The 27,676-nt window shown below is 41.6% G+C and overlaps 1 protein-coding gene across 2 annotated transcripts; it reads right to left on the reverse strand.

The window, feature by feature from the left end:
- Positions 1-7,246: 7,246 nt before the first annotated feature.
- MAEL (maelstrom spermatogenic transposon silencer) lies at positions 7,247-21,939 on the reverse strand. 2 transcript variants are annotated; one of them, XM_033146783.1, is made up of 11 exons: positions 21,635-21,939; positions 19,596-19,701; positions 16,851-17,006; positions 16,370-16,411; positions 15,115-15,242; positions 14,475-14,529; positions 14,253-14,394; positions 13,204-13,266; positions 11,933-12,065; positions 9,521-9,602; positions 7,247-7,924 (listed from the first exon to the last, which is right to left on the reverse strand). In XM_033146783.1, exons 1-11 carry the CDS (start codon positions 21,677-21,679, stop codon positions 7,821-7,823), a joined length of 1,056 nt encoding a protein of 351 aa, XP_033002674.1. In that variant the 5' UTR covers positions 21,680-21,939; the 3' UTR covers positions 7,247-7,820. The 2 variants fall into 2 exon arrangements, with proteins under 2 accessions (XP_033002674.1, XP_033002673.1); XM_033146782.1 differs by having other exon boundaries at positions 21,684-21,937.
- Positions 21,940-27,676: the final 5,737 nt, after the last annotated feature.

The raw sequence follows: 27,676 nt of genomic DNA on the forward strand, positions 1-27,676 counted from the left end.
TGTTGCTATTATCAGAACATTAGTTTCCTCAATATTCAGACCAAAAGCTGCTGATTCCCCTGTCAGTGCATTATTGTTTGTGCTTTATGGAGTTTGATACGACTGTCATGCACATCTCTTGGCCAATGCATAGACATGCCCCCATCTCTATTGTTTTAAAATGGCTCTGCACTCTTAATGGCTAACACAAGCAGTCATCCCACATGTTAGGAAAGGATCAGACTTTCCCTGCTTTTGGAATGTATTTTTTAAAATATATAAATTCCTTGCTACAAGCATTGTCATTGCTAGTGCAACTACAGTGGTATCTCCGGTTGTGGATGGGATCTGTTCTGGAGCTCCGGTCGGATCCCAAGGTTTCCGCAACCAGAGGTGACTGTTCTGCGCATGGACGTGGCACGTAGAGCGCTTCTGCGCATGTGGCAAAACCTGGAAAAATACTTCTTGGTTTGCCACTTTCGCAACCCAAAGTTTATGTTACCCAAGGGTAACGTAAGCCAAGGTTCTACTGTAAACTGCTAACAATTTTTTTTAAAAAAAAATCACTGGGGGGGGGGGTTAATTTTCAGCTGCTTGGAAAATCTTTAATACATGGGTTATTAATGATCCATTTTCTTTGAAATTTGCTGTTTTGAATTTGCATTTTTAAAATAAAGTGACACTTCATCACTACTCTAAGCATTGGCTATCATAGCTGAACTCAAACTGAAACAGTAATTACCGTATATTGCGGCGTACAAGGCGACTGGGCGTATAAGACGACCCCCCAACTTTTCAAGGTGAAAAACAGTTTGGGGTATACTCACCCAGCCCGGGCTCCATGGTGGCTGAGGTGGCGGTGGCGGCTGGAGCGGCGGGGAGAGCCTCCTCTCTCACCGCACAGGAGCCCTCCGCGCTTGCCGCCCACGCCCAGAATGGCCTCCACGCTCCATGGCGGCGGCTGAAGCGGTGGGGAGAGCTTCCCCTCTAGCTGCAGAGGAGCGCTCCGCGCTTGCCGCCCACGCCCAGAATGGCCTCCATGGCGGCTGAGGCAGCGGCGGCGGCTGGAGCGACGGGGAGAGGCTCCATGGCGGCTGAGACGGCACACGCACGCACGCACGCTGAGACGGCGCACGCATGCAGCCAGCGGAGGGGCGGAACTCCACGTAGCGTCGCATGATGTTGCCGGCGTACAAGACGACCCCCAACTTTAGAGAAGATGTTTCAGGATTAAAAAGTCGTCTTGTACGCCGCGATATACGGTACACTGAATTAAGCGGCAGTTTGGTGTAGTGGTTAGGAGCGGCAGACTCGTAATCTGGGGAACCGGGTTCGTGTCTGCACTCCTCCACATGCAGCTGCTGGGTGACCTTGGGCTAGTCACACTTCTCTGAAGTCTCTCAGCCCCACTCACCTCACAGAGTGTTTGTTGTGGGGGAGGAAGGGAAAGGAGAATGTTAGCCGCTTTGAGACTCCTTCGGGTAGTAAAAAGCGGGATATCAAATCCAAACTCTTCTTCTTCTTCTTCTTCTTCTTCTTCTTTCCACCCCATTCTAGTCCAGTACTTGTCCCTCTGTCTACATTATATTAACATGCCTATATAGTTGCAGCCATACCGGATAATGTAGAATCTAGCTTACTAGTGCATCCTCTAGCAGATTTTAAAATCCTGAAAATCACATATTTGAAATATAGTCACCCTATTTTTCAGTGACAAGTGGGTTTTTTTGGATGCCAAGGAGGGAAAATTCAGCAAAGCTTTAAGAACATGCCAGTACTTCTGGTGCTTTGAGTACTTAATTCCCAAAGCAAGAAGTCGTCTTCTTTTAGTACACACCGGGTACAGCACAGGGAAAGCTCCCAGTCCCACCAACATACTGCAGACAACAGAGTGCACTGTGACTATAAATTGTAGGCCACACAGAGCTGGGGCCTAGGCAAGGAACAGTTGAAGTGAAAGAGGTTAGATGTGTATCAAGCAGTATCTGATCAACAACTAACCTAATTTGAAATAAGATGCAATGAGTCAGGATTGGAAAGGGTGGGTGGGAGGGAGGGTGGTTAGATTTTGGCATCTACCACAGATCTCTGTTCTCAACATACAGCTTGCTTTGCAATGCGTTCCCTGTAGTCCTTCACTATTCATGCCCTTGACTAAATACCTCAATTCTGCAAAAAGCTGCTATCTTAATTATTCAAATAAGTTAGTAAATTTATGCTCTTTTTCCTAACTGCCAAATACAAATTAAGAGCAGACCTCACAACGGGGCACTGAAACATTAATTTCATTTCAACAAAGGATGCTTAGGAACTGCCGTCGCTAAGAAAGATTACAAGCTTTGTTGTCTGCTCCAAGCGCTAGTTCAGAAAACAGACTTACATAATCATACCTATAAAGTCCGTGTGGTGGTTGCTCGCAAGTAACGAGGCAAGAGTCCAGCCTGTCTTTTTACAGGTTTATTGTGCATACTATGTACAGTGCAGAGCTACAAATTCCATGTCTCCATCAATCGCTCGCAGAATCCGGGAATGGCCCCTTCCGGTTGTGACCCCAACTTAAGAATTTCGGCACCCCCAGTCTCCGCCTCCCTTCCTTGCGTTTCACCCCTCTGCGCACTTGGGGCGACGGAAATGGCGTGTCTCCCTCCTCGCCCGCTGAGCGAGTGGGGTGCAGGGTCTCTCCAACATCCCCAGAGCCTCTGCTCTCAAGCCTCAGAGCTGCATGCCCCTCCCTACTGGAGACGTCGCTGTTTCCCCCGCTGGAGAAGGTGCTGCTAGTCAGGTGGGGCCGGGGCTCCATGTAGCCTCCCGAGAGCCCTTCCACCACCTTGCGCTGAGCCGGGGACAGTTCCCTGATAATACCAAAGGGGGGGATGCTGCCCTTACTAACTTTAAAATCCTTTATGATGACATTAGGCAGTAAAAGGAATGAAAGCCTGACCATTCCTGCTACTTTATTTATTTAGGAGCTGCTACTACATGGGTTTGGAATGTACCTTCACTTGTAACATTGAGCCCTGGGACAGTTATGGTTTACAGTTCATCACATGACCATGGTCAATATCCCTACCTGGTATACAGTAATTTCCAGTGCTGCAGACACGCCAATGGAGAATTCAAGTTGGAAAGCTGCCAGTTCAGAGGGTAGACCCAAATTTAATGCAGTTGTCATATATTTCACCACAGTCACTTTTTTAAAATCAACACCTTCTGCCCCTTTTCACCATTGCGTAGTGTTGGTATCTAGTACCTGCACACCCGCATTTCATGCACAACCTTAGCTAACAAAATCCAGGAAGCTTAGTCATACTGGCAGTGTCTGATGAGATATGGAAGGTTAATTTTTACACTAAGGAAGCTCTCTCTAAACAGGACACGCACACTTCCTGCTTCTGGAGACCCTCCCAAGTTCTCAAAAGAGAACAACAGAAGTGTTTCCTGTTAGGATATAAACTAAGCAAGAATCCTAAACAAATTAAACAAGAATCCAAACAATTATCTGCAGAATTTTTGAAGCGTTCACCTCACAAATGGACAACCCCAAGATAGGATGTGTGTGTGTTTCTGGCCTGGAATAGGTTTCTATTGCAGCCCAAATACATTGTGCTTGTTTCTTTGAACTTTCTGAGGCAGACAACTTTGATGATCATACAAATGCACACAACAATAAACCAGGAGAATTGGTACTACATGCTGCTCCACTAAAAGGAGATCTGGAAGAAACTCACATCCTGGCTTCACCTGCTGTCCTGGGGGTGTGGAATTGCCTGAAAGTGGCAATTACAATAGTTTGCGAGGGTTTAAGTCAGAGCTTGGGAGAAGTGAGGGAACAGAGATAATACAAGGTTAAGTTAATAATAGCATTCTTTGTTCTCCTTTAAAGAAGTTTATAAAGTGACTCTCATTAGCTGCTTGGGTATTATCAGGATATCAGGGCTTCATGGATATCGCAGACAATACTTTGCAGGCAGGCAAGCAAGCGCCACTGAATCAAGTCTAAATGAGCACTTTCCAAAGTTTCCTCCTCAGATCTCCTCTCAATAAGTTTCCAGCTGTCATGCTGCATAGAAGACTCTTCCTTCAGATGACAAGCTAGTTAGCTCTATGTTTGTCACACTCAGCTATCAGCTAGGAATAAAATTCCCTCGTTTGCAAAGATGCTGCCTGTAATTGCTTTCAGGTGCACATGGACCCAGCTTATTTATACATTTGGCTGCTGATAATCACACAACGTAGACTAGTTCACAGGCCAGTTGAGTCGTTTTAGGTCTTAGGCCTTATGCCCAAGGACTTAATTTGTGCCACAGCTGTATAAAAACACATAAAGGACTCATTTACCTCATCACACACGGGGCATTAGGGAAAGATTTCCAGACAAAGTTCCCTAAAAATTAAACAGTGTATGTACTATTAAAGATACAAACTACAGCTCCATCAACTTTGCATCCTGAAATCAAGAAGTGTGCACTCATTCATTCATTCTGCACCTTTCCCCTAGAACTGGGACTCAAAGCAGGTCACAAAAAGTAAACCAAATACAGATATAAGATACACATAGCTTAAAACATTTAAAGTTTTTTTTAAAAAAAGTAATTAAGCTATATATGGAATTTTTTTAAAATGTAAAAAAACTTATTAAATTGCAGGTTACACACACACACACACACACACACACACCTCCCAGTACAGCACACTATCAAGACCACTTTAAAAACAATCAATTCTCAAAGACCTCCTGGAATAAGAGTCTTTGCCTGGAGGGAGCCAGTCTACCTCTCTAGGGAGCAGCCACTGTGAAAACCCTCTCCCAGTTTTCTTTAGATAGCTTGGACCTAAGCCATACATACAGGGCTTTATAGGTCAAAACCAGTACTTTGACAAAACAGACTGGTAGCCAGTACAGCTATTGTAACAAGGGAGTAGTGTGTTCTCTATGAGCGCCAGTCAACAGCCTGGCTGAAGCTCTTTGAGCCAACTGAAGTTTCTGAGCACTTTTCAAAGGCAGCCCCATTTAGGGGACATTACTATGATCTAAATGGGGTGTAACTAAGGCATGTGCCACTGTGGCCAGATCAGACATCTCCAAGAATGGGCATAGCTGGCACACTAAGCATTTTCCCCGAAGCTCTTTATCAGATAGTTGAGAAGATACTCAAACCCAGCATTTCATACAAGTTGTGATAGGGCTAAATATCGAGACTATACAGAGGCCTGCTTCATATATCACCCCCACCCACTACTGATACTAGAAAGTCACAAGAAAACAGTGGCAGCTAAGTTTTCCTTCCTCCCAGCTAACCCAAGCCAGTTGTTTCCAGGTAGTGGCAGCAGCAGCAGCACTGCTACAAGAAGTGGTACAGCAAACCATTGGGTCACTTTTGAAGAATGCAGGTCTTCTCACAAAAGTAGGTCAACTCTGTGCGTGTTCCCGATGTTGCTAGGGCAACAGGGACGCTATGCGCAGAGCTGGCTGCATCATGTGGCTCTCGCGTTATTAGAAAAAAAAACCTGAGATAAGCCCGACTGCATGGTTGTCCACTTCCCCCCCCCCCCCCCGGTTTTTACAAATGTTTGACCACATATGTTCTAGCGCCTGTTATTTTAACGGGCTTAAAGCACTAGTTGAGGCAATAATTGATGCAAAAGTGGCCCAAACCAAGTACTGAGTACATACGCATGCTCCAATATTGTTCTATTTGCAATCCTTGTTTTGTTGATTTCATTTAATATTCTAATTTTCTGAGATTGTGAATTTGGGGTTTTCATCAGCTGTATGCCATAATCATCACAATTATAACGAATGAAGGCTTGACATCTCTCGCTTTGCATGTCATGAGTCTATCTCATATGTTAGTTTCACCTTTTAAGTTGAATTCCTGAAATAAATGTACTTTTCCATGATATTCTAATTTTTTGAGCATCACCTGTACATACCTGAGACTCTGTCTTCAAGTGCTGCAGATATAAAAGTAGTAGAATACCATGATCTATAAGGCAAATTTCTGTACCCATGAGTGCACTGCAGCACCCACTTTAGTCCAAAACAGTTTAATGCATTGGAAACCTCACTGCAGCAAGGAATGGACCGGGTTGCAAGAACTGTGACCTTAAGAAGTTACAGAAGCAACTGCATCTGTTCGGACTTTGACAGTGAGAACTAAAGAATTTATAACAGGCAGTCCTCTAAGTACAATATCCATGAGAAGTGGAAAAAGCCAGCAGCAGCTGAACAAGGCCAAATTAGTATCCAGCAATGGTTGTCTACAGCAAGGGTGGGGAAGGTTTGGCCCTTCAGATGTTGAACTACAAATCCCATCAGCCTCAGCAGGCATGACCATGAGTTGTAGTTCAACAACTTCTAGAAGGCCAAAGGCTCTCCATGCCTGGTCTACAGGACAGATGCAGAACAGAAAAGGGCAGACCACTGCTTGTTGTGGCTTGTAGTTCACAGCTGAAATCACTGAAATGTATCACCAATGATCTACATCTCACCCTCTCATCGGCCTTGGAAGCAGGCCTGTACTGGCTTACAGATGGCCCCCTAACCTAAAACTGCTCCTCATCTCCAGCAAGAAGCCAGAAAAGGTACAGATCCAGAAACCTGACCCTGTGACAGATCCAGATGCCAACTCTGCAACACAACTTAATTTATTCTACAATTAACAGGGGTTCATTCACCTGTCCATTTTCCAATGTGATTTTTATAGCAACAATGTCCTACCACCTTTTACACACAGCAGCCTGGTTTCTATGCAAACGAAAGGGCACAAATCTGACATCAGAAATTGCAGTATCTGCAATTGGGATGGGGGTCAGAGGGAGAGGATTTGATGTCCACTCCCACTGGACCAATAGCATATTCCTTTTCACAGCAAGGAAGCAAGGATGCATTTCATACATCTAATTTTCTCTAAGTTACCTTTACAGATCCATATTCTAGTTTCTTCAGTGCATGACTGTCCTTCAAACAATACAATCTCAATTTAAAATTTGTTTTCATCTCAGTTTAAATAACTTTAGCATTTGAGTTTTCCTTTTCTGCACATGACAATACGATACTACATTTGGAACCACAAAATACAGACAGAACATGCCAAATCAAATTGGAAAGAAGTGTTTAATTAAACACACAACCTGGTCTATCATGGTTAAGATTTAGAAGCTTTTTGTACTAAATGACTGAATGTATGTATAACACCAAAGAGAGGAAAAAGATACATCATTGTGGTACCTTTATAGAACTTCATAGGTGGTTCCCCCCCCCCCTTTTTATGGGGGAGATATTACCGGATTGCAAGTTTTACCAAAAAATGTATGTTGCTTCTATTGTTGGCTAATTTAAGGGCTTTATACCAAAACCTTGCCCCTCTGACAAAAACAATATGTAATTGGTACCATACCAAATCCTAGAATAGCTTATTAAAAAAAACATAATTGCAACTGGTTCCTTAGCAAAGGTTTACTTCAGTAAGGCACCAGTAGGTGTAAATAGGCTTTGCTCTCAAGAAAAGCCACAACAGAACTTAAAAATCCAGACATCATTTCACAAAGTTGCCCTTCTGGTTTCATTATCTAATCTCTTATCCTACTGACTTCATTATTTCAAGTTTCTACTAAATATTCCTACATACAAAAATAATATTCATAACTCACAATAACGTTTGTTATTTTAAAAACTTAAATTTTTCCCCTTGCAATGGGATTAGAATGGCTTTTTTCATTAAAGGTAATATTTAACACATGACAGAATAAGGAAATATAAAGTATTTATATTCCCAAAGATGGTGGGAATCATTATATGCAGAGCAGTTCTGAATGGGAGGCACTGTACTGCAAATGTCTTAACTGCTGGACTGCTTTGAGACGCTTTCCAGAAACCAGGCTATTCCTCTTCCACGCCTAGTAGTTGTTTCACCTGCTGTTTTCACTCCTGAAGGATGCTGACCTAAGCAAACAATGCATGTGTCAATATATAACACAAAAGTCACAAGAATTAAATCTTAATTTACACTCAACAGCTAGATATTTTCTATCAAATTTCGAAAAATAAGCTCACAGGAGAGTCACAACTGTTTAAGTGGCATTCTATAAAACTGGTAGGGGAGGTGGAATCACAAGGTTTTGCTCTCCCTTCCATGCAAAGCCTTGCTTTCAACTGAGGCCTTTATAATCATGGAGAACTGAAAAAAATCACAAGAGCCACATTTTATTTTATCAAAATAGTCTTGGCGCAGTGATCCACACCTAGTAATCTCCATCTTCAGTGCTAAAGCCAAGATTGATACAAAGGTGGGTTAAGCCAAGGTGGGTGGTGTTTTCATGTGGCTAAAGGAGATTGCCATAGTACAAGCAACCACTTCTTGAAGCTGCAGCACTGCAGAGAGGTCTGTAACAGAAATGGGTGAGGTCTGTAACAGAAATATTGAGTGCAACTGCTTAGCTGGCACTTGTGGACCTGTTTTGGAATGCTCATCTCATAGGCCTCTGGCAATGGAAGCAGTTGTCTACCTTGTGCTCCTTGCTTTAGGAAGAAAAGACAGCAGTTGTGACCACAGGATGTCATGGTGGTTGGTCATAATGGAGGAAGTTTGCTGCCACAAATTGAGCACTTAATGTGCACTATGGCATTCAGCAAGTATTCAGATGGCACAGACTATAGAATTAAACAGGTAAAATTGGGTGTGTGTGTGAAGATGGGGGTAGATAGCCTTGCTTCTCTACTGATGAGTTTGAAGGAGGAAAGTTTTAAAGTTGCAACTGCTGTGGTGATCAACAAGGTCTTGGGACCATGTAACACCAGACTTCAAGCATTGGCATTGGGTGCCAATTAGCTACTGAGTCTAATTCAACATCTTAAGTCTTCACAGACTAAGCATTTTAATACCTAGGACCCAGTTACCTGAAAGACTATCTTCCTCCTCTAGTCTGTAACTTGAGATCTCCTAGTAACTTGACAGCAAGCCTTCTTAGTTTTAATACCCCCGTTTTGAAATTCACTTCCCTTGGAAATACATTTGGTGCCAAACCTACGAAGTTTTAGATGCTAACTTTTGTCAGCCCCTTTATGCATAATATGCTTGTTATCAAGGAAGGTAACTTGATTGTTTAAGTGATTTTAATATTCAACTAAATAAAATCAATGCAGAACCTGCCATGAGGTCTACGGACAAAGGTCAATATATAAATGATAAAAGTACCGTATTTTTCTGTATATAAGACTAGGTTTTTTCCCTAAAAAATAATGTCCAAAATTTGGGGGCATCTTATACAGATAGACCTTCCCCCATTTTCTTAAATCAGAGTCACCAAAAATAGGGGGTGTCTTATACAGGGGGGCTTCTTATACACGGAAAAATACAGAAAGTTGTATGTAACATGGGTGGAGGAGAAACTCATTCAAGAAGAATGCCTTCTTAAAATTTTAGCCACTATCACTGCAGAGAAATTCTGTGACTATTTAAACATACCACGAGCTTCATTACATTTCCTTTATGCAGATATTTTCATTACGTTTCATTTTCCAACATAGATAATCACTCACCAGTACAAGAGGCAGCACCTAGCTCCTCATTAAGAGATCGGTAGTACCTTTCATTTCCAGGGCGCTCAGCAGCCCTCATTTTCTGTAATGCAAAAAAGACAAGATCACCCACACATTCAGAGATATTCTTTCACTGACTCATTCACCAGTTTTTAGGACATCCTTGTATACAAAGAAAAGATTGATATAGTGGATACATTGGGCAAAAGATGTTGGATATAATATTATGATGGATGACTGGGAGAAGTTGTGGAAGGAAGGTATTAAATTTACTGCTTGTAATGTACTAAGAGAAAATATTATGAAAATGATTTATAGATGGTATTTGACACCAGTGAAGTTAGCCAAGATATATCATGTAACAAGTAATATGTGTTGGAAATGTAAAAATATGGAAGGTACCTTTTATCACATGTGGTGGACAAGGTTAAGGCTTTCTGGGAGAAGATTTACAATGAACTTAAGAAGGTAATGAAAATTACTTTTAGTAAGAAACCAGAGGCCTGCCTTTTGAGCATGACCAATCATGAGATACCCAGTCAGGATAGAGTGTTTTTTATGTATGCCACAACAGCTGCTAGAATTTTACTTGCAAGAAACTGGAAAGGTGAAGAGATCCCGACAGTGGAAGAATGGCAGATGAAGCTAATGGACTTTATGGAACTCTCTGAACTGACCGCGAGACTCCGAGACCAGAGGGAGGAGAAGGTGCAACAGGATTGGAAGAAATTTAAGGACTATCTAAAAAATCGTGAAAAGTTAGATATTTGAAGCAGAACTGGCTTGTTTAAATGGCTTTAGCTAGTTGATGTTAGATGAAAATAGTACACAAGAAGTATTGTTATGAATGGTTTAAAATATTTAGAAATGTCTAAGGATATGTTGTGTAAGTAATGAATTATATACGGTTAGTTAGTATCTTTATGATCATTAAGAATAGTGGTGAATGTTAAGAAAATAGTTACAAAGTTACCAAAGTATATTGATATTGAACGCAGTTGAGAGAACGGGGGAAGTCCCCCCAAAGAAGATTGGAATTAGAATTAAACAATGATTTTGTTTTGGTGTTCCTGTTTAGGTATGTATAGGTTTCATTTTGTTACTTTTATGTTGTTTTAATGTGTTTGATGTGTTTTTTTTTGTTCTATCTTGTGTTAATTGTTTTTGTTTATTTGTTTGATGTATTTGTTGTTTAAAGTAGAAAATAATAAAAAATTTAAAAAAAAAAGATTGATATAGTGGATAAGGAATATCTGCCTAATGTGCCTATTGATGAATTTATTAATATTCTGAACATAATTAAACAGACATATTGGTCAAATCAAAGTGTTTGTAAAAACCGTATTTTTCACTCCAAAGGACGCACTTTTTCCTTCCTAAAAAGGAAGGAAAAATGTTGGTGTGTCTTATGGAGCGAAATCTTCGCTCCCGCTGACTCCCCCCACCCCCGCCGCATTTGGCGGGAGGCGGCAGCGGAGATATTGCTGGATCCTCCCCACACCTCCATTTGCAGAAACATGCTTGTTTCTGTGAACGGAGGCTGCAGGAGGATCCAACAACATCCGCTTCGCTCCCCACTGCATCTCCCACCCCCTGCCGAGTTCGGCAGGAGGTGGCAGCGGAGATGTTGCTGGATCCTCCGCGCCGCCCACTGATCCCAAAAGCAGGCTTTTGGGATCGGCGGTGGGGCGTGGAGTGGTGGAGAAAGCAGGATCCCCGCTTTCTCCACCCCGCTCCCGCCACCGATTGGTGCCGGGCGTGGGGTGGTGGAGAAAGCAGCGGGGATGCTGCTGCTTTTGGGATCGGCGGCAGGGCTGTGTTCACCCCGCTTGCTTTGAAGCGTTCACCCCTCGTCCCCAGCTCCCTTCAAAGTAAGCGGGGATGAGCCCTCTGAAGGGGTGCGTGACGCCCCTTCAGAGCGGCTCATCCCTGCTTTTTTTAAAGGGAGCTGGGGAGAAGCGGTGAGTGTTCACTCCTTCTCCCCAGCTGTCTTTATATCTTTAAACCTCCCCCGACATCAGCGAAAGTGGGGGGGGGGGAGAAACAGGAAGCCCTACAGCATCGCTACTGGGCTTCCCCTTTCTCCGAACACTTTGCCGGTGTTGGCAAGGTGGGGGAGGCAGGGGAGGCCTGTGGCATGTTCCTCTCCCAGTCCCTCCGCCGCTGCTGTCTCCTTCGCTCCCCCCTCCCAGGAGGAGGAAAACCAGAAAATGTATTTTTTTCCCTGGTTTCTCCCCTTTTCCCTGGTTTCCCCCTGCGTCTTATGGTACGGAGCGTCTTATGGACCGAAAAATATGGTATATCATTATTTTTGAGCATATATCATGATTTCATCCTACATTTCCAAGTACACTCCAGAAATGTTAGCGATACGATATAGAAGACCAAATCTGCTAAATGAACAAGGCTGACCTGGAAACGTCCAGCATCCAGAACCACCATTTTAGGATTTGCTGTGTTTTGGGAGTCCTTCTCACACAAGGGTAAGTGAGATGCAGTCAGCTGGACACAATACATATTGGCTAAGGAATTGCTGATACAGTATCTATATTGGACAGGAAAACACCAACATGAAGATGCGTTATCATTTCCGCAAGCTGAACAGAAATATAAAAAACTACATACTACTGACAATATACTGCACCAAGACCATGGATAGAGGGACATGATTTGAGATACGAGGCAGTGGTTGAACTGTGAGGGGGCAACCAACTTGGGTGAGCTAAAGAAGGAAAATCAGCCAGGAGGCGATACAAAGTTGTTCCTAGCAACTTATTCCAAGAAAATAGCAGCAGGAGCCTACAGAAACTGGGACCTAAAGTACCCCTCTGCCATGAGCAAAGACTATAACCTCCCAAAGAACTACTTACAAGTGAGGCCCAGGTTATTAAACTGCAGGTTTCAGCCTATCAGAAACAGGAGAAAGGGGAAGATCTTTTGAGTTGCCTGAGAGACAAGAAGTTACTTGTCAAGCCCCTTGTATTTAAGGCCTTGGGCAACCAGTTGGGATGAACTAGGTGTGTATTTGTGTGTGTGTTAAAACTGGTCTCTGCATATGTATGGCACATCCTCCTCCAAAATATATAAACCACAACAAAGTTTGCAAATGCAAGGTAAAACAGTGAGAGCTGTTCGGCAGTGGAATTTGCTACCAAGGAGTGTGGTGGAGTCTCCTTCTTTGGAGGTCTTTAAGCAGAGGCTTGACAGCCATCTGTCAGGAATGCTTTGATGGTGTTTCCTGCTTGGCAGGGGGTTGGACTGGATGGCCCTTGTGGTCTCTTCCAACTATGATTCTATGAAAAAAATCTTCCTCATGAAAAATACTGGTACTCAAAATTCAGAGACCTGTTTGGTGACAATGCAAACCTGAAGTTTTCCCCAAGTGTCACTGTCTAGTAAGTGACACTTGGAAAACTTAATCAGAAAGAAATAGATTTTACTTTATTTGGATCTTTAAAATTCCTTTCCTCCTATAATAGCAGAAGTGCCACAATATCACATCAGTTGCTCCTTCATTCAAGTGCAGCCGACAAAATGCCTACTAAAGAATATCCAAAAGAACCAACAGGTTATATTTGAAAAAGAGACAAGATGACCCGAGATATTGTATATGAAACTAATGTCCAAAATATTTTCCAAGATGCAAAAACATTCTAACATATTCACTGTATTTTCATACTCACGCAATTTTCTTGCAAGTAGCAAGAGCACAGAACACTACATCGTTTTCTTCATGCCACTTGCACCTAAGTATAAATAATACTTCCATCATGAATGTCGAGTTTCAAATATATGCTTCAACAGTAAGACGTTTTCAAGTTCTAGGACAAACAACTTACTATTTTTTTTCATCTACTCCACTGTTTGGCATTAGAAACTTGAAGACAGAAACATTAATTTTCCCAACCCACTATCACAAGATAAAGTGCTTTAAGAGGACAATCCAGGGGGGTTGTGGAAGAGAGTAGTGAAGAATGTTCAACAGCTTTTTCTTCCATGGCGGGAGAGAATAGAAATAGGCAAAGTGAAACATTTGGTAGAACTCTGAGACCTGCTGCTCAAAGCTAGGCAGGACTAGAACATGTAGAGGCACTATCCCATACAGGGTGCCAGTTGAAACTTGCATAATCCTGCTTGGCCTATAGAAGCAAATGGGAGTAATAACTCATTCAATGATCAAAACAAAATAGATGTATCTGAAGAAATGTGCATGCACACGAAAGCTCATACCAAGAACAAACTTAGTTGGTCTCTAAGGTGCTACTGGAAGGATTTTTTTTTTTTTTTTTTACTATGGCAGACCAACACGGCTACCTACCTGTCATTCAATGATACCCACCTTCATTGTAGAAAAATCTGGCTGTTTAGACTTTAAAAACTACTAAATAATTCAAAATAGCTCTATGGGTGGTTTTCAACCAAATTTTACTCAAGAGCAGACCTATTGAAATTACGGTAATAAACCTAACACAAGCATGTTAATCAATTTCAATGAGTCTAAACCTTAGTTTAGTGTCTCAAACTCATCTCTGAAATGAGTGCAAGGCTTTAAATTAGCATTCAACACGCACACTTATAGCACCCTAAAAATAATAATTTATTTGTACCCCACCCATCTGACTGGGTTGCCCCAGACACTAAGCCATAACAGACTCCCACCTCATAGCAGTCAAGTCACTGTGGTTCAGGTCGGTACAGCAGTTATTATGATTTTTAGAGCTATATACTATACCTAGTATTGCTGGAGTAATCCCACATGGAGGCATCCAGGGAGTTACACACCCATGCCTTAGAAGGCTCCTTTTGAAGCTTCTGATAATACAGCTCCACAACAAGGTCTTCCACACAGAGACTCTCCAGATTATTAACTGTGCCTATTAGAAAAAGTAAGTTTTAGGAGCAGCAGAGACTGTATCTAAATATTAACTTATTTCCTGTTGTAAAATTTTCTTACCCGCTTCTCTAGCCATATGCTGCAGGCACCAGTTGACCCTAAACTGGTCAGAAGACTGCAAAAGAAGTTTTAAGTATACATTATACAATCAAATAAACAGAATTAATAAACTATACTATATATACTTATTATAAGACCACTATGGCTAAGGTTTCCTGATATGCAAGAAAGCTACCGGTATGTTATTCTTTATAAGGGTATCTGCTCCAACACCGAAACAGGAAAATTTCCTGTCTACAGCTGTTTGATACATAATCTGACCAAAGCCAAAATAATTGTCCATAGGTATTTGGTCTACCTTGGAGAAGCAACAATTCAGGAATACAACTATACACCCTTTTAGGTTGAATGTAGACACCACTTTGTACCCACGAAATACCCTAAAGGAAAGGCTGCAAAACTGGAAATCTTTATGTGAAGCCTTTATGCTATGGAGATTGTCACTGGACAGCTTAAAAGTGAAAGTTAAAACACTGGTGTACTCCAACCATACTTGAGGTGAGGTCACCTGTATTTTTATATACACACACCCCATAGCTAACCAGGGAAAAGGCTAACTGAAGCATGTGGGTAGAGATTTTTGTTCTGACTTCTTCTGAAAAGCAGAGAGCAATTTAAGTCTAAAAATGTTATATTATACCTTACAATACACAGGTGGCCAGGTGCCCCACCGTGGCTGAATAAATGAGTAGAGCTCACGTAACACAATGGAGTAATTTGCAGTTGCAAGCTCAAAGCCAGATAGGGGAATCCTATGTGTAGCATCACCTAAGAGAAAATCAAAGTGCCATATCAGGGCTTTTTGGAAGAAACATCTCACTTCACATGCATTTGTACTTTTAACTTTAGTTACAGTTTGCAGGATTAATATATCAGTTTCACTAAAAACACCTAAATATATAATTCAAGAACTTGTCTGTGTTTTATTAAAGTATTTTATCATTGCAACAACCCTGTGAGATAGGGTTTATCACCAATGTAAAGGAAGATTGTTAGACCCAAGATGTCTAGTTGAAGCAAGTGCAGGTCAGTCAAGGCCTGTCAATGGTTGAACTTCACTAGCTTAAAAGGTGACAATGCTGGATTTGAAAGATGTTCTATTTAACAATAGAATGTTCTATTCAACAATGTTCTATTCAACATTTTAGTCAGGGGTAAGAAATACATTAATAAACAATGCATAGAAAAACCAAACACATTGTTTTAGGTTTTAGAAAGGTAAATGATTACCCAAGGATCCTATTTATTTACATGCGTTTATAGCCTGCCATTCACCAGCAGTCCCAAGGCAGGTAATATACTGCCTAATATTCAAGAACTGAACCACTATGTGTAAAATATCACTGAACCAGAGATTAGGGCAAACCAGACAGCAACCACCACTAACACTGCAGTCTGAATACTTTAATTTCATCCTCCATCACCAAAGATTTGGGTAAGGTGATGTATGCAATGTCTAACCATTATTATCTGGAAACACAAGTGAAAGACTGAAACCTAAATGAATGCATGAGTATGAGTCTGGTTAAAAGCATAACTTCAACATGTTACTTGGGAAGACATACTAAGCTGTTACGGAAACAGGCCCATACAGTTGTTTAAAATTGTTCTTTAAAATTTTTATTGAGTAGCCAGTCCTTTTAAATATTGCTTTGTCCTTCTTTTAATAGTTTGTGTTTTTATACTATTGTATATTGTTCTGATATTTTATGAGGGTGATATAAACATATTTTGTATAAATAAAAACAAACAAGATACAAATAAAATGCCATAGGATATCTGGCATAAGAACCCAGTTCTTTAAAATGATTCAAAAATAATTGGAAGACTGACTATATGTGGGTCATAAAAATGCTGCCAATCCATAGGTTCCACATCTCTTGCCCAATACCTACTTGCTGCCTGGCAATGAAAGCGAAATCCCCTTGGAACCTCTCCTGCAAATGAACAAAAAGAACCCAGGCTTTATTATGTAATACTAAGCTGTTTGTAGGATTTCATGGTTATAATACACCATTTTCTGCTTTCCTACAGAATAAATCAGTGTCCAAATACTCGTCTAGAAGTACAATTTTTATTTCTTTATAATGTTCCTTTCATAACACAGAGATGAAAAATGCAGAACACACGAACATATTGATTTGGTCAGTTCATGTTTTCTGCTGACACAAGGAATGTTTCCAGTTAAGTTTCATTTCTTCATTAAGTAATGCTATCAATGTGGATTTTGTCCACTATATGAAGTGGACAAAATAGTGCAAGAATGCATACAAATAAACTGTCGTGGACAAACAGAATCCTGCATATCTTCTCCCCCCACCCCACCCCTGCACAGATGAAAGACAAATTTCATCTTTTCTGATTCCAAAACCTCACCAGGATCTACAAAGTGATGAAACTCTGCAATTATGCCATCTTTTAGTGAATACTTCACACATCCAATTTCGCAAGGAAGGAAACGTTGTTTGCAATGAGGGGGCAGAACTCCATGGCTGAAGATATTCAGGTAGAAGAATGTGGTTTCAAGTACAACTGAAACAAGATTTTGTATTAAGAATATTAGTGGAGAGTATTTGTTTATTATTATTGTTATTATTACTATAACAAAAAAGTAAAATAGTTGGAGTAAAATGTACACCTATATCACTGAAAAAATATTCATGAAACTAAGTCACTTACCTGCAACTCCAATTTCCGGGCAGCCCTCAACCGGACAAGGACTGCATACACATTGTAACTTTGAAGCATATTTCCCCTCTCAAAGAATTCTGGGCACTGTAGTTTATCTCTCACAACCTGTAGCAAACTAGTGTCTTTGAGGGGGGAAACGGGATTTAAAGAGGTAATGTAGCCAAGTTTTGAATTGTCATGTGGTGTTCCATCCCCAACCTGCTACAGCCACAACAGTCTGCTTATAACAATGCAGCAATCTCAGATCATAAAACCAAGGCTAATATCATTCTTTATAATACAAAAGTGGTTAAGAAACCTCAGATGAGACAGTGTCTACATTGAAAAGGTGGTCAATAGTGGTCCGCTCCCCACAATGTAGTAGACATTATCTGTTTAATTACGTATTTTTTTGGCAGTTGAGTAACTAAGGAGGCCATCTCAAAATAGACCAGAGACTACATTTTCCCTGAGCTGAGCCTAAAAATATTCCGGAAACTTGTCAGGGATGTTGAGACACAACCTCAGAACTCACAAAGCCACTGCTGACACCAAGAGAATTGGAAAGTGTCATCTTAGATCTAATGCTTTAAATGTGTCAGTGAAGCCTATGTAATACTAGAAAACTCATTCTGTTAAATTTATTCTGTATGGATCCCTACGCATCTCACATTGCACCACCCATGTACTAGGTAGGGGAAGTATATCACAGGCTTGAGGAAAGCCTGGGTTTGCAAAAGTACAAAAAACCAAAATCACACCATCTTTACCTATCAACTGGTGGCTGGTCACAGGCAGTGAATCCTTCTAAACCTACTTAGCAAACTTTCAGCTACTGTACTTCCTTAGTTACTGAATGACGTTTTATCCTGCTCTGCAGTAAAAGAAGTTCTCCAAAGTGGCTTACAAATCACTACCAAAAAAGTGCCTTGCAGACAGCCATGCAGGCATTACCAGAGAAGTCACCAGGAGATTTTGGATGTTTTATACATTTGGAGAGGGAAGAACAGATGATTTAAAAGCAGCACTATGTGCCAGTAACTGCAACATTACTTGTAAAATGATGAGCCAGTCACAAATATGCTGCAATTGAGTGTCACTCAAAAACACTGCATAAGCAGTTGGAATATCTGGGAGAACTAGAACTACCTGCCCATGTTAAGAGCTCCACTAGATACTTCATGGGTCACCATAACCATCAGACCAAAGCAAATTGCTTGTACCATAAGCATCAGAAGGACCAAAATGTCATGGACACAAAATGCTGCTCCTGAATATTCCAATGAACTTTTTGATCAAGGCATATAGACAACAACTCTTAAGGATTACATTGGGCTTCAATAACTCCTTGTTTCAACATCAAATCCTGCAGCAGCTTTAGTTTCTTATTTCGAGTCCCCACTCCCAATGCTCTATCACCCGCTGCCTCTATTCTACTAGGTTCAGTACTTTCACCTCCTCCTTATTTGAACTCTGTCCTGCGCTCAGGCTTTGGGCCTGTATACCTGAAGCTATGTCTCCACCCCCATCATTCAGCCTGGACACTGACATCCAGCTCCGAGGGCCTTCTGGCAGTTCCCTCATTGCGAGAAGTGAGGTTACAGAGAACCAGGCAGAGGGCCTTCTCTCTAGTCACACCACTCTATGGAAAGCCCTCCCATCAGATGTCAAGGAAATAAACAACTACCTGACTTTTAGAAGACAGCTGAAGGCAGCCCTGTATAAGGAAGTTTTTAGTGTATGTATTACTGTGGTTTTATAATTTGTTGGAAGCCACCCAGAGTGGCTGGGGTAACCCAGTCAGATGGGTGGCATATAAATAATAGATTGTAATTATAAGTCATTCTCGCCTCCCCTGAGTTGGTGACCAATTCCCCCACTTCCACACTCCTGATTATAATATTAATAATAAAATTAAAAACTGAATCTGCATACCACCCTTCATTCATGGATCTGAGCAGTTCACAACATAAAATTACAATATAAAAAACACAAAATACATAATAAAAATAAGAACTAACCAATAACCCCCCCCCCAAAAAAAACCCCACCACATTTAAAAGGGTATCAGATATTGATTAGCCAAAGGCCTGGTTGAAGAGGAACATTTTTGCCTGGCGCCTAAAGGTATATAATAAAGGTGCCAGCTGAACCATGGTGAGAGCATTCAATAAACAGGGAACGACTGCAGAAAAGGCTCACTCTTGTGTTGCCACCCTCCAGACTTGTGGAGAGGACAAAGAGGGACCTTAGAAGATGATCTCAGGATCCAAGTAGGTTCATATGGAAACAGGCGGCTCTTGAGGAAAGTAATCAACTTATATCTTGCCCCCACAATTACCACTCAATTTCCTGGGAGCAACAAAAAGCAGACCTGCTAGCACAGTCTCCAGTCAGAATGAACACACTGAGGTTGGGCAGATCAGGTGAACTAATATAACTATCATTTACCTTTATCACTCTTCCCAGGTGGACCAATGGGGTTTGCAGCAGAAAATCTCTTCTCAGTTTGTGCGGAAGGAAATGTGGGAAGAGGTGGTGGGACTTGCCTGGGCGGCTACGAAAAGTGTAGACAATGGACATAAATCTGATATCAGAAACCAGTAGGAAAACACTTCAATCTCCCAGGACATTCTATACAAGATCTCAAAGACAATGGATTCTTATCTCATTATACATGACAAAGCTATTTTTAGCCATCTCACCCCTTGCTTTTTCCTGTATGACCAATTGCAGTCGTTAACAGTCGTCAACAGGTTTTCCACACCTATCAGCCAATCACCCATTCCCACCACCCTTCTGAGTAATACCCCTCCCCACTCTCTCACTATATATAAGGGTCTGGTGACTTCTGTTTCAGTGTATCTGAAGTGTGCATGCACACGAAAGCTCATACCAAGAACAAACTTAGCTGGTTATTTTTTATTTTGTTTTGACAATCCATCAGTTGATCATATATGAACGAAGGGAAAGCAACTACAATGGTACCTCGACTTACGAGCAACTCAACTTCCGTATTTTTCAACTTCCGAATGACCCCCGGAAGTGAAAAAATGGCCGCCGTTTCCAAAATTTTCGACTTACGAAGGGAAAGCGGCGACACGATACCTCGACTTACGAAGTTTTGAATGCGGTTTTTGACATATGAATATTTTCCCCGTTCCGAGATGGCACCTTCGACTTATGAAGATTTCAACTTACGAGCGCGCCTTCGGAATGGATTACTTTCGTAAGTCGAAGTACCACTGTGCAGTAGTATCCAATTAAAACTGCTAAGACTAATCTTTCCCCTTCTTGGCCCAATAGAACCTGCAAACTGAGCCAGATCACATAAAATACCCCCCCCCATGCAGTCACCTCATTACTGGGCTTATACCGAGGTGACATCTGTATGAACTCCCACTTTCACATAGGTGATGTGCAGCCACACCAACCCCTATAGCGGCAGGGGTCTAAATTACCACAATGGAATACTAATGAAGTTTTCCCCTCACAAAAATGGCACCTTGACACAATCCTAGCAGCAACCTTATATATTCTCAAGTAGGATGGGATGAAACCTCAACCCAGTACTTTTTTCTGGGGGGATGCAGACCCCTAAACATTTTGTGAATCTTTGTGCTTCTGTCCATTTACTGTATTTATTTCCCCCAATTTGAACTATAAAATGGTGATTTTCTTGAGTCAAAATGAGAGTACCCCTAAACATTTTTAAGAAAAAAGCACTGACTTCACCTATAGACCTTCCATTGTAACCTATGGGTGGGAGTTAGTGTAGTGCAAATCTGCTCTGGATTTTGGGCCTTTCCAGAGCAGATTTTGTGGGGGGACTGGGAAGAACAAGTGGAAGTCCTATTTTGCAAGCAGATTTCAGTTGTGCAAACAAATGCTATCCTACCGGTATGCTAAAAACAATCTTCTTGCGGATTATCTATATTTGAAACTCAGTTACACTGATATATCTACCGGTAATTCAAATATTAACTCACAATTTTCAAGACTAGAAAGCTTACCATTCAGACTTCCCATCTATTTTTACAAGAAGGAAGAAAAAGTAACATACAACATAATCACCAGTTTTAAGGCTCACATTTTTGAATTATAAACTTTGATCCCTGCATTCTATTGTTATGTTTGCTTATTAGGTCACATCCACACCACACATTTATTTCTGCCGAAGAATCCTGGGCTATAATCCCAGAGCTATAATTTTCAGGATTCCTTGGTGGAACTCATGTGTCTCAAATGTAGAGTGTGGACGTGAACTTTGTCAAAGGATTCAGTCCTCCTATTTCAGGAACAGCTGCAACATAAAAACCTACCTGGCTTGTTTGGAAGGGCTCATTATAAGCACAACTATACAACACCTGTGACTGACCAGCTCACCCAGAACCTTCTTTCAAATACATCAGTTACTTTTCTTTTGTTCCCCAGAACTATGAATAATAGGATTCTCTTCCAATTTATACTATATATAATTACTAATTTGCCTCTGAAAATATAAAACTGATTTTCCCTATTCCAGATTCATTCATTCACCTCTTTTGTTGCTACTTCTGATTTCTTAGCTTTCCGCTGACGAGCCATTTCCGCATACTTTTCTTTTTGTTCCTCAGTTAGCATCTTGAAGTAAAACCAGTGTAACATAAGGGCTTGCCATTATTTCTCCACCATAATTAAGGCAATTCCCCCCATCACTACAACACCAAGATACTGAACACGGTGCAGTCAGTTAATGCTTTTAAGCCTCAGTAATTTCACTGGGAAAGTTAAGAACAATCTTAACTCTCATAGAAGTCAACCTAACGTTAAAAAAGTTATTAACTTTGGGTGGATTGTGCTCAGCACTTTCCCACCACTCAGAACTTTGCATCCTTGTCTAGAGGCAAGCCCTACGCTTGCAGAATTCAATGTGGTTCACTCACCAGTAAATGAGTGCTATTCGATATTAGCCATACTCAGAGCAGACTTGGACAACAGAGTTAAGAAATGTCAATCCATTGTTTCCAAACAGTCTAATCTGAGTACAACTTAGTTGGATATATCCCAGGGTGCTTGCAGCATAACATGAAACAAGTCTGTTGTACCTAAAGGGTGTAAACCCTGTTCACATACCAAGAATTCAAAGCCACAGTTAAGTAACACTACTTTTAAGGGAGGATTTGTGAAGTCTGCAACCTATGTATCAGCAACCTGCAGTCTGTGTATTTCTTAAACATTGACTTTAGTCATCTTTCTAGTTTCTCCAATCTTTCACCTTTTGGATTATTGTGAATAGCATGGCATGACTACTTTTTCAAACCTTGGCAGATGCCTCTTTGTGCATATGACTGGCAGTGGAAAAAAGACCCATTTGGGGAATGCACCTTACAAGAGTCCACCATTTCTTTACAAGCAGACTTATTTTTTTTAAAAAGGAGGGCTGAAACCAAACCTAAGTGGTAGGGTAGCCAGTCACGCCCCATCACTACAATAGCAGTTAAAGGCTCCACTAAAGTCAGCATCAAACTTTTTTTTTTTAGTTGGTCATTCTAAGCCACCGTTTGATAGGAAAAGTGAGGTGAACAGAAGAAGAGTTTGGATTTGATATCCCGCTTTTCACTACCCGAAGGAGTCTCAAAGCGGCTAACATTCTCCTTTCCCTTCCTCCCCCACAACAAACACTCTGTGGGGTGAGTGGGGCTGAGAGACTTCAGAGAAGTGTGACTAGCCCAAGGTCACCCAGCAGCTGCATGTGGAGGAGTGGAGACACGAACCCGGTTCCCCAGATTACGAGTCTGCCGCTCTTAACCACTACACCACACTGGCTCTCATTAATTAATGAAAATGTTAACCTCACATTTGTTTGTTTTTTTAAAGTAGTTTACAGCATTCATTCTTCAGCTGGGGTGTGTATGTGTGTGGGGGGTGGGGCGGGGTGGAGTTAAATTCCCTAAACAGCTTATAACCACTATCGACAACTTGTTTCCCTCCCTCCTTGAGAATCAAAAACAGGTTATCCAATTCCATGTAGGGTCTAACATGGCTCCCCGCGCCGACCAAGAAGGGCGAGAGAGAGGACGACCGCCTCGCCTCGCCCCGCTCACCGCCCAGTCGTCGGAGCAGTACGGGATGGCATCCCGCACGCCCGTCACGGCCAGGCCTCGCCGCTTCAGCTCCGGCAGCTTCTCCAGCACGAAGAAATAATAAGCGTTGCGCGCGCCTTTGCGGTTAGGCATCGCGCTCGTGGAAAACGGCCGAAGTAGAGAGGAGCAGCGCGTCCGCCTCCTTCCCTTTTATCCCCTCTTATAAAGGAGAGGCCGAACGGCGCGCCGCCCTTTGGGCCCCGCCGCACGGACGACGGAGCCTCCACGTGCGCGCGGCTGGCGGCGGGGGAAAGCCGGGATTCGCTGAGGGGAATGAGAATGATAAATAATAATAATAATAATTAAAGTGACCCGAAGCAGAGCCAAGCGCTTTCTTCTTTTTTCAAGTCTTTGAGATTAATTCGCATGGAAGTTGCAGAGTGTTTTCATGGGGCTGTGGGGTGAAATGCTTTTCTAATAAGCAAGTCTTGATCTGAGGCCTACACCCACAAACGGTGCCTCGGAGCCTGTTTGCTCCTCAAAGGTTCGGCTGTTTTGAATTTCTCCAAGCGAGTCGTCGAATTCTTCAAGTTCACCTTATTGGTTTGCTAAGTTTGACCCGGCATGCCCCGCTATACATTTATTTTGATCGAAAAAACGTATTATGAAACTGGCAAATGGGGGGGGGGGAGGTCAAATGAAAAGTAGAATACACCCCCATCCAAATAAAGATTAAACATACAAAAAAAAAGGAGAGAGGTACACATTTGTGCTGATGCATTCACAGTCCTTGGAATGTATTATTGGTATTGGAGGGTAACCTCCCACCCTTTCTTATTTCAAAGTCATCTTGGCTCATTGGGTTTGAACCTGCAAAGTATATTTCCAAATCGCAACCCTGTTTTGTGAGAGGGCTCCTTGTACTTTTAACTGGACAAGCTTTTCCTATCAGTTCTTCTCTATGCTGGATTAAACTAAATAGCTGTCTGTTAGATTGTGGTTCAAGAACATTTAGATACCAGAACAGGAGTTTAGTTATTTGCCCCCATGCAAATAATGTTTATTGCTGCCCTCCTGAAGCTGCAATCGGCCACGGTGTGGGGAAGATTTTCCTATTCTTTGGCTATTAGCTTCAGGGAGGGAATATTTGAATCCCTGATCCAAACTGGGGATACCATGGCTACTTTTAAGAAAGAAAAAGCTGTCAGGATCTTATCTTTTGTTTGAACCACAATTCAACAGTAACAGACACTCCAACTTGAATATACTGTATTCAGTTTGCTTTTAACTGGGACTCTGTATAGATATTGGTCATTTTGTTGTTTTGGCTCTGCACATAAATGCTCCAGACTCTTGAATCTCAGGACTGTTTGGATTCATTAGTTATACTCATCCCTTTTGTTCTTTAGCCTTGTGTGTGTGTCTATATATATATCCGAAAGTAACCTTTCATGTCTCTGGTGAGGAGGAAGTCTAGGTCAATGCAAATTTATGCAGCGATACATCTGTTAGTCTGACTCTTTCTTGTTTTTATTTTTATCTGTAACCCAGTACCCATACAACATAGATGGGGTTTGCATAGTGAACACCGTAGTCAGAATTTCCAGCAGTTTTTTTATGGTGAATGATAACACGTTGGGCTCATGCTGTACCAATGCTGCAGAATCTCTTGTTGTGCATTAGCATTGCTAGTTGCCTCAGCGCATCAGAAAAGTGCAAGCTGAAGCCATAATTGTTAGGTGCAATGTAATGGCATCATACAAAGCTGTTATGTAGAACAAAGTACAACAGAGGCAAGACTAGGTATGAGTCACTTACTAAGGATGTTTTTGGCCATCATGCAAAACCTATGTTAGGTATGTTACAGATTAGTTTCCTTAGTTCCTCATCATTTGCCAATGTAATTGTCATACATAGTGCCCCCAATGCATATCTCTGCAGTTTCCCATTTGAACTGGGCACAGTAGGACTCACCCCTAAATTAAATGAAGTCCAAGTATGCATAGTGGGCTGTATTTGCTCAAGTTTATCCCTTATTATTCCAACACATCCCTTCTTCTCTTCTCTTTCTCTACTGTTTCCCATTATACCCTATATTGCTTATCTTTAGAATGCAATATTCTGGAGACAAGATCTACCGGTACTGTTAATAGGTCTGTAAAGTGCAGTGTACATTGATGGTGCCTTATCAATACAAGTATAACAAAACCAGATATTATGATGATAGGAGCAGAGATTGAACACTTACAACCCTATCCTGTATATTGTGGTGTTAAAATAGATAACCTAAATTTGAAAGCTTGCTGTGCCCTCAGTAACAGCGGCAGCTGTTCTGAAAATATTATCAGGCTGTGCATCTCTGCCAGGAGAAGGATGCTATCCATGCTCGCAGAATGGCTACCACTGAGCTCTGGATTGCACCAGTACATGGTAGTCAGTATTAAGCTGTCCTTATTCAGAAGCACCTCTACAACTCATTACCTCAGCAGCATGTTAAGAACCCTGAAGGAAAAAGACATGCAGGCACACATGAACACATACAGATAGATTGTACCCACTTTCCTGAGCCTTATGGAAAGGAAAGGCTGCAGACTATAAATTGACTAGATTCAGCCAAGAACAAAAATATTTGTCATGAAGCAAAGTAAGTAAGTAAGTGCTTCAGCAGCAATTTGTTGTGAATGTGATAGTGATGAAAGAAAGATTCCAATGTGGAGTGCTAGCAGAGGAAAGCTTTTATAGTGTGTGGCAGTCTTAAAGAAACTGAACAATATGAAGTCACTGCAGTATTAAATGGTGCTTTTTGTGACATGCTGGCCTTTAGCAAATATAATGAAGCAATTTAGCAGCAACAATTTGTTGAATGCTGCCTCACGTCTCAGAAAGCTATAGAAATCACTGTTTCTATGGAAATTGCTACAAGGTAAATCCAGAGTGTGAGCTGTAGGGATGTGCAGACGAAGACAAAGAAATAGTGAATCAAATAAAGATTCAAGGGGAAGATTTTAAGTAAGGGGATGTATACCCTACCATTTTCTTGCAGCTCAAGCTGCCATTTTCTTATACCTGACATAGCGTAGCCTAAGACAAGTTGTTTGTGCCCCTATGCTCCTAATATTTGCAGACATGCAGGTGAAGTGTTGATGCTGGGCCACCCTGTGCCATCATTCCCCCACGTTTTGAATGGCATTCTTAGATGCCTTGCATCCTTCTTTTTAGCTTCCTGCCATGGGGGAACTTTAGAAAAGGAAAGTGCAACATATGGAGACAGCTTATATGGAAGCCTGATTATGCAGATATAGGGTGTCCATGTAAAGATGTCAGGAGTCAGCAGCATGTTGAGAGAGGTGGGGGGGGAGGGAGAGAGATGGCTATAGTGAGAAGAAATTAGTGATAAAGATTAAAGCTGGTAAATTAGTAGGAAAGGAAGAATAACTAGGCAGAAGAGCAGCTTTTATGGTCTGCAGCATCACTTTGATAGCATTGTATTACTCTTGCTCTTGCAGATTACTAGGACACTATTACAAAAAGGGCCTCACCAGTTCAAAACCATTTGTTCATAGAAGTCCCAGTTTTGTTTTGGTATTGAATTTAGTGTGGTATTCTTCTCAACTCATTCTAAGACAACCTTCACTAGCTTGGTGGCCTCCAGAAGGTTTGGACTACAACTTCCATTAGTCTTGGCCACCTCAACAGTACTAGCTGGGCCTGATGGAAGTTGTAGTCCAAAACATCTGAAGGACACCAGGTTGGCAAAGGCTAGAGCAGGGGTCAGCAACCTTTTCCAGCTGTGAGCCAGTCCACCGTCCCTCAGACCATGTGTTGGGCCGGACTATATTTTGAAGAAAAAAATGAACGAATTCCTATGCCCCACAAATAACCCAGAGATGCACTTTAAATAAAAGCACACATTCTACGCATGTAAAAACACATGGCAGGCCCCACAAATAACCCAGAGATGCATTTTAAATAAAAGGACACATTCTACTCATGTAAAAACACACTGATTCCTGGACCGTCCGCGGGCCGGACTGAGAAGGTGATTGGGCCGCATCCGGCCCACAGGCCTTGGGTTGCCTACCCCTGGGCTAGATTAAGGTATCTCCAACAGTTGATTTATGTATTTTATTGGACTAAAATAAATTTGTTTACTAAAAAGTATCAGTGTCTAATTGGAATATGTTACACACCAGGACAATCATGCCCTTTCCTGTATCAGCCAAATATAAACCCTATAAAGTCAGTTAAGAACTGCAATTGGTGACTGGGATGGGGTCAGAGAGATTCAAAATTAAACTACATTATACAATGCAGGCTTGTGCTGAATAATGCAAAACTGTTCTTCTTGGCCCAATAGTGGATTATACGTGCATTACTAAATAATTGGCCCGTAACTGAGATAGAGGTTTTACAACATTCCCCCCCCCTACTGAAAGTTAAAAAGAAGAAGAAATATATCATTGCAAA

This window comes from Lacerta agilis, chromosome 4 (genome assembly GCF_009819535.1).
Source record: "Lacerta agilis isolate rLacAgi1 chromosome 4, rLacAgi1.pri, whole genome shotgun sequence".
NCBI lineage: Eukaryota > Metazoa > Chordata > Lepidosauria > Squamata > Lacertidae > Lacerta > Lacerta agilis.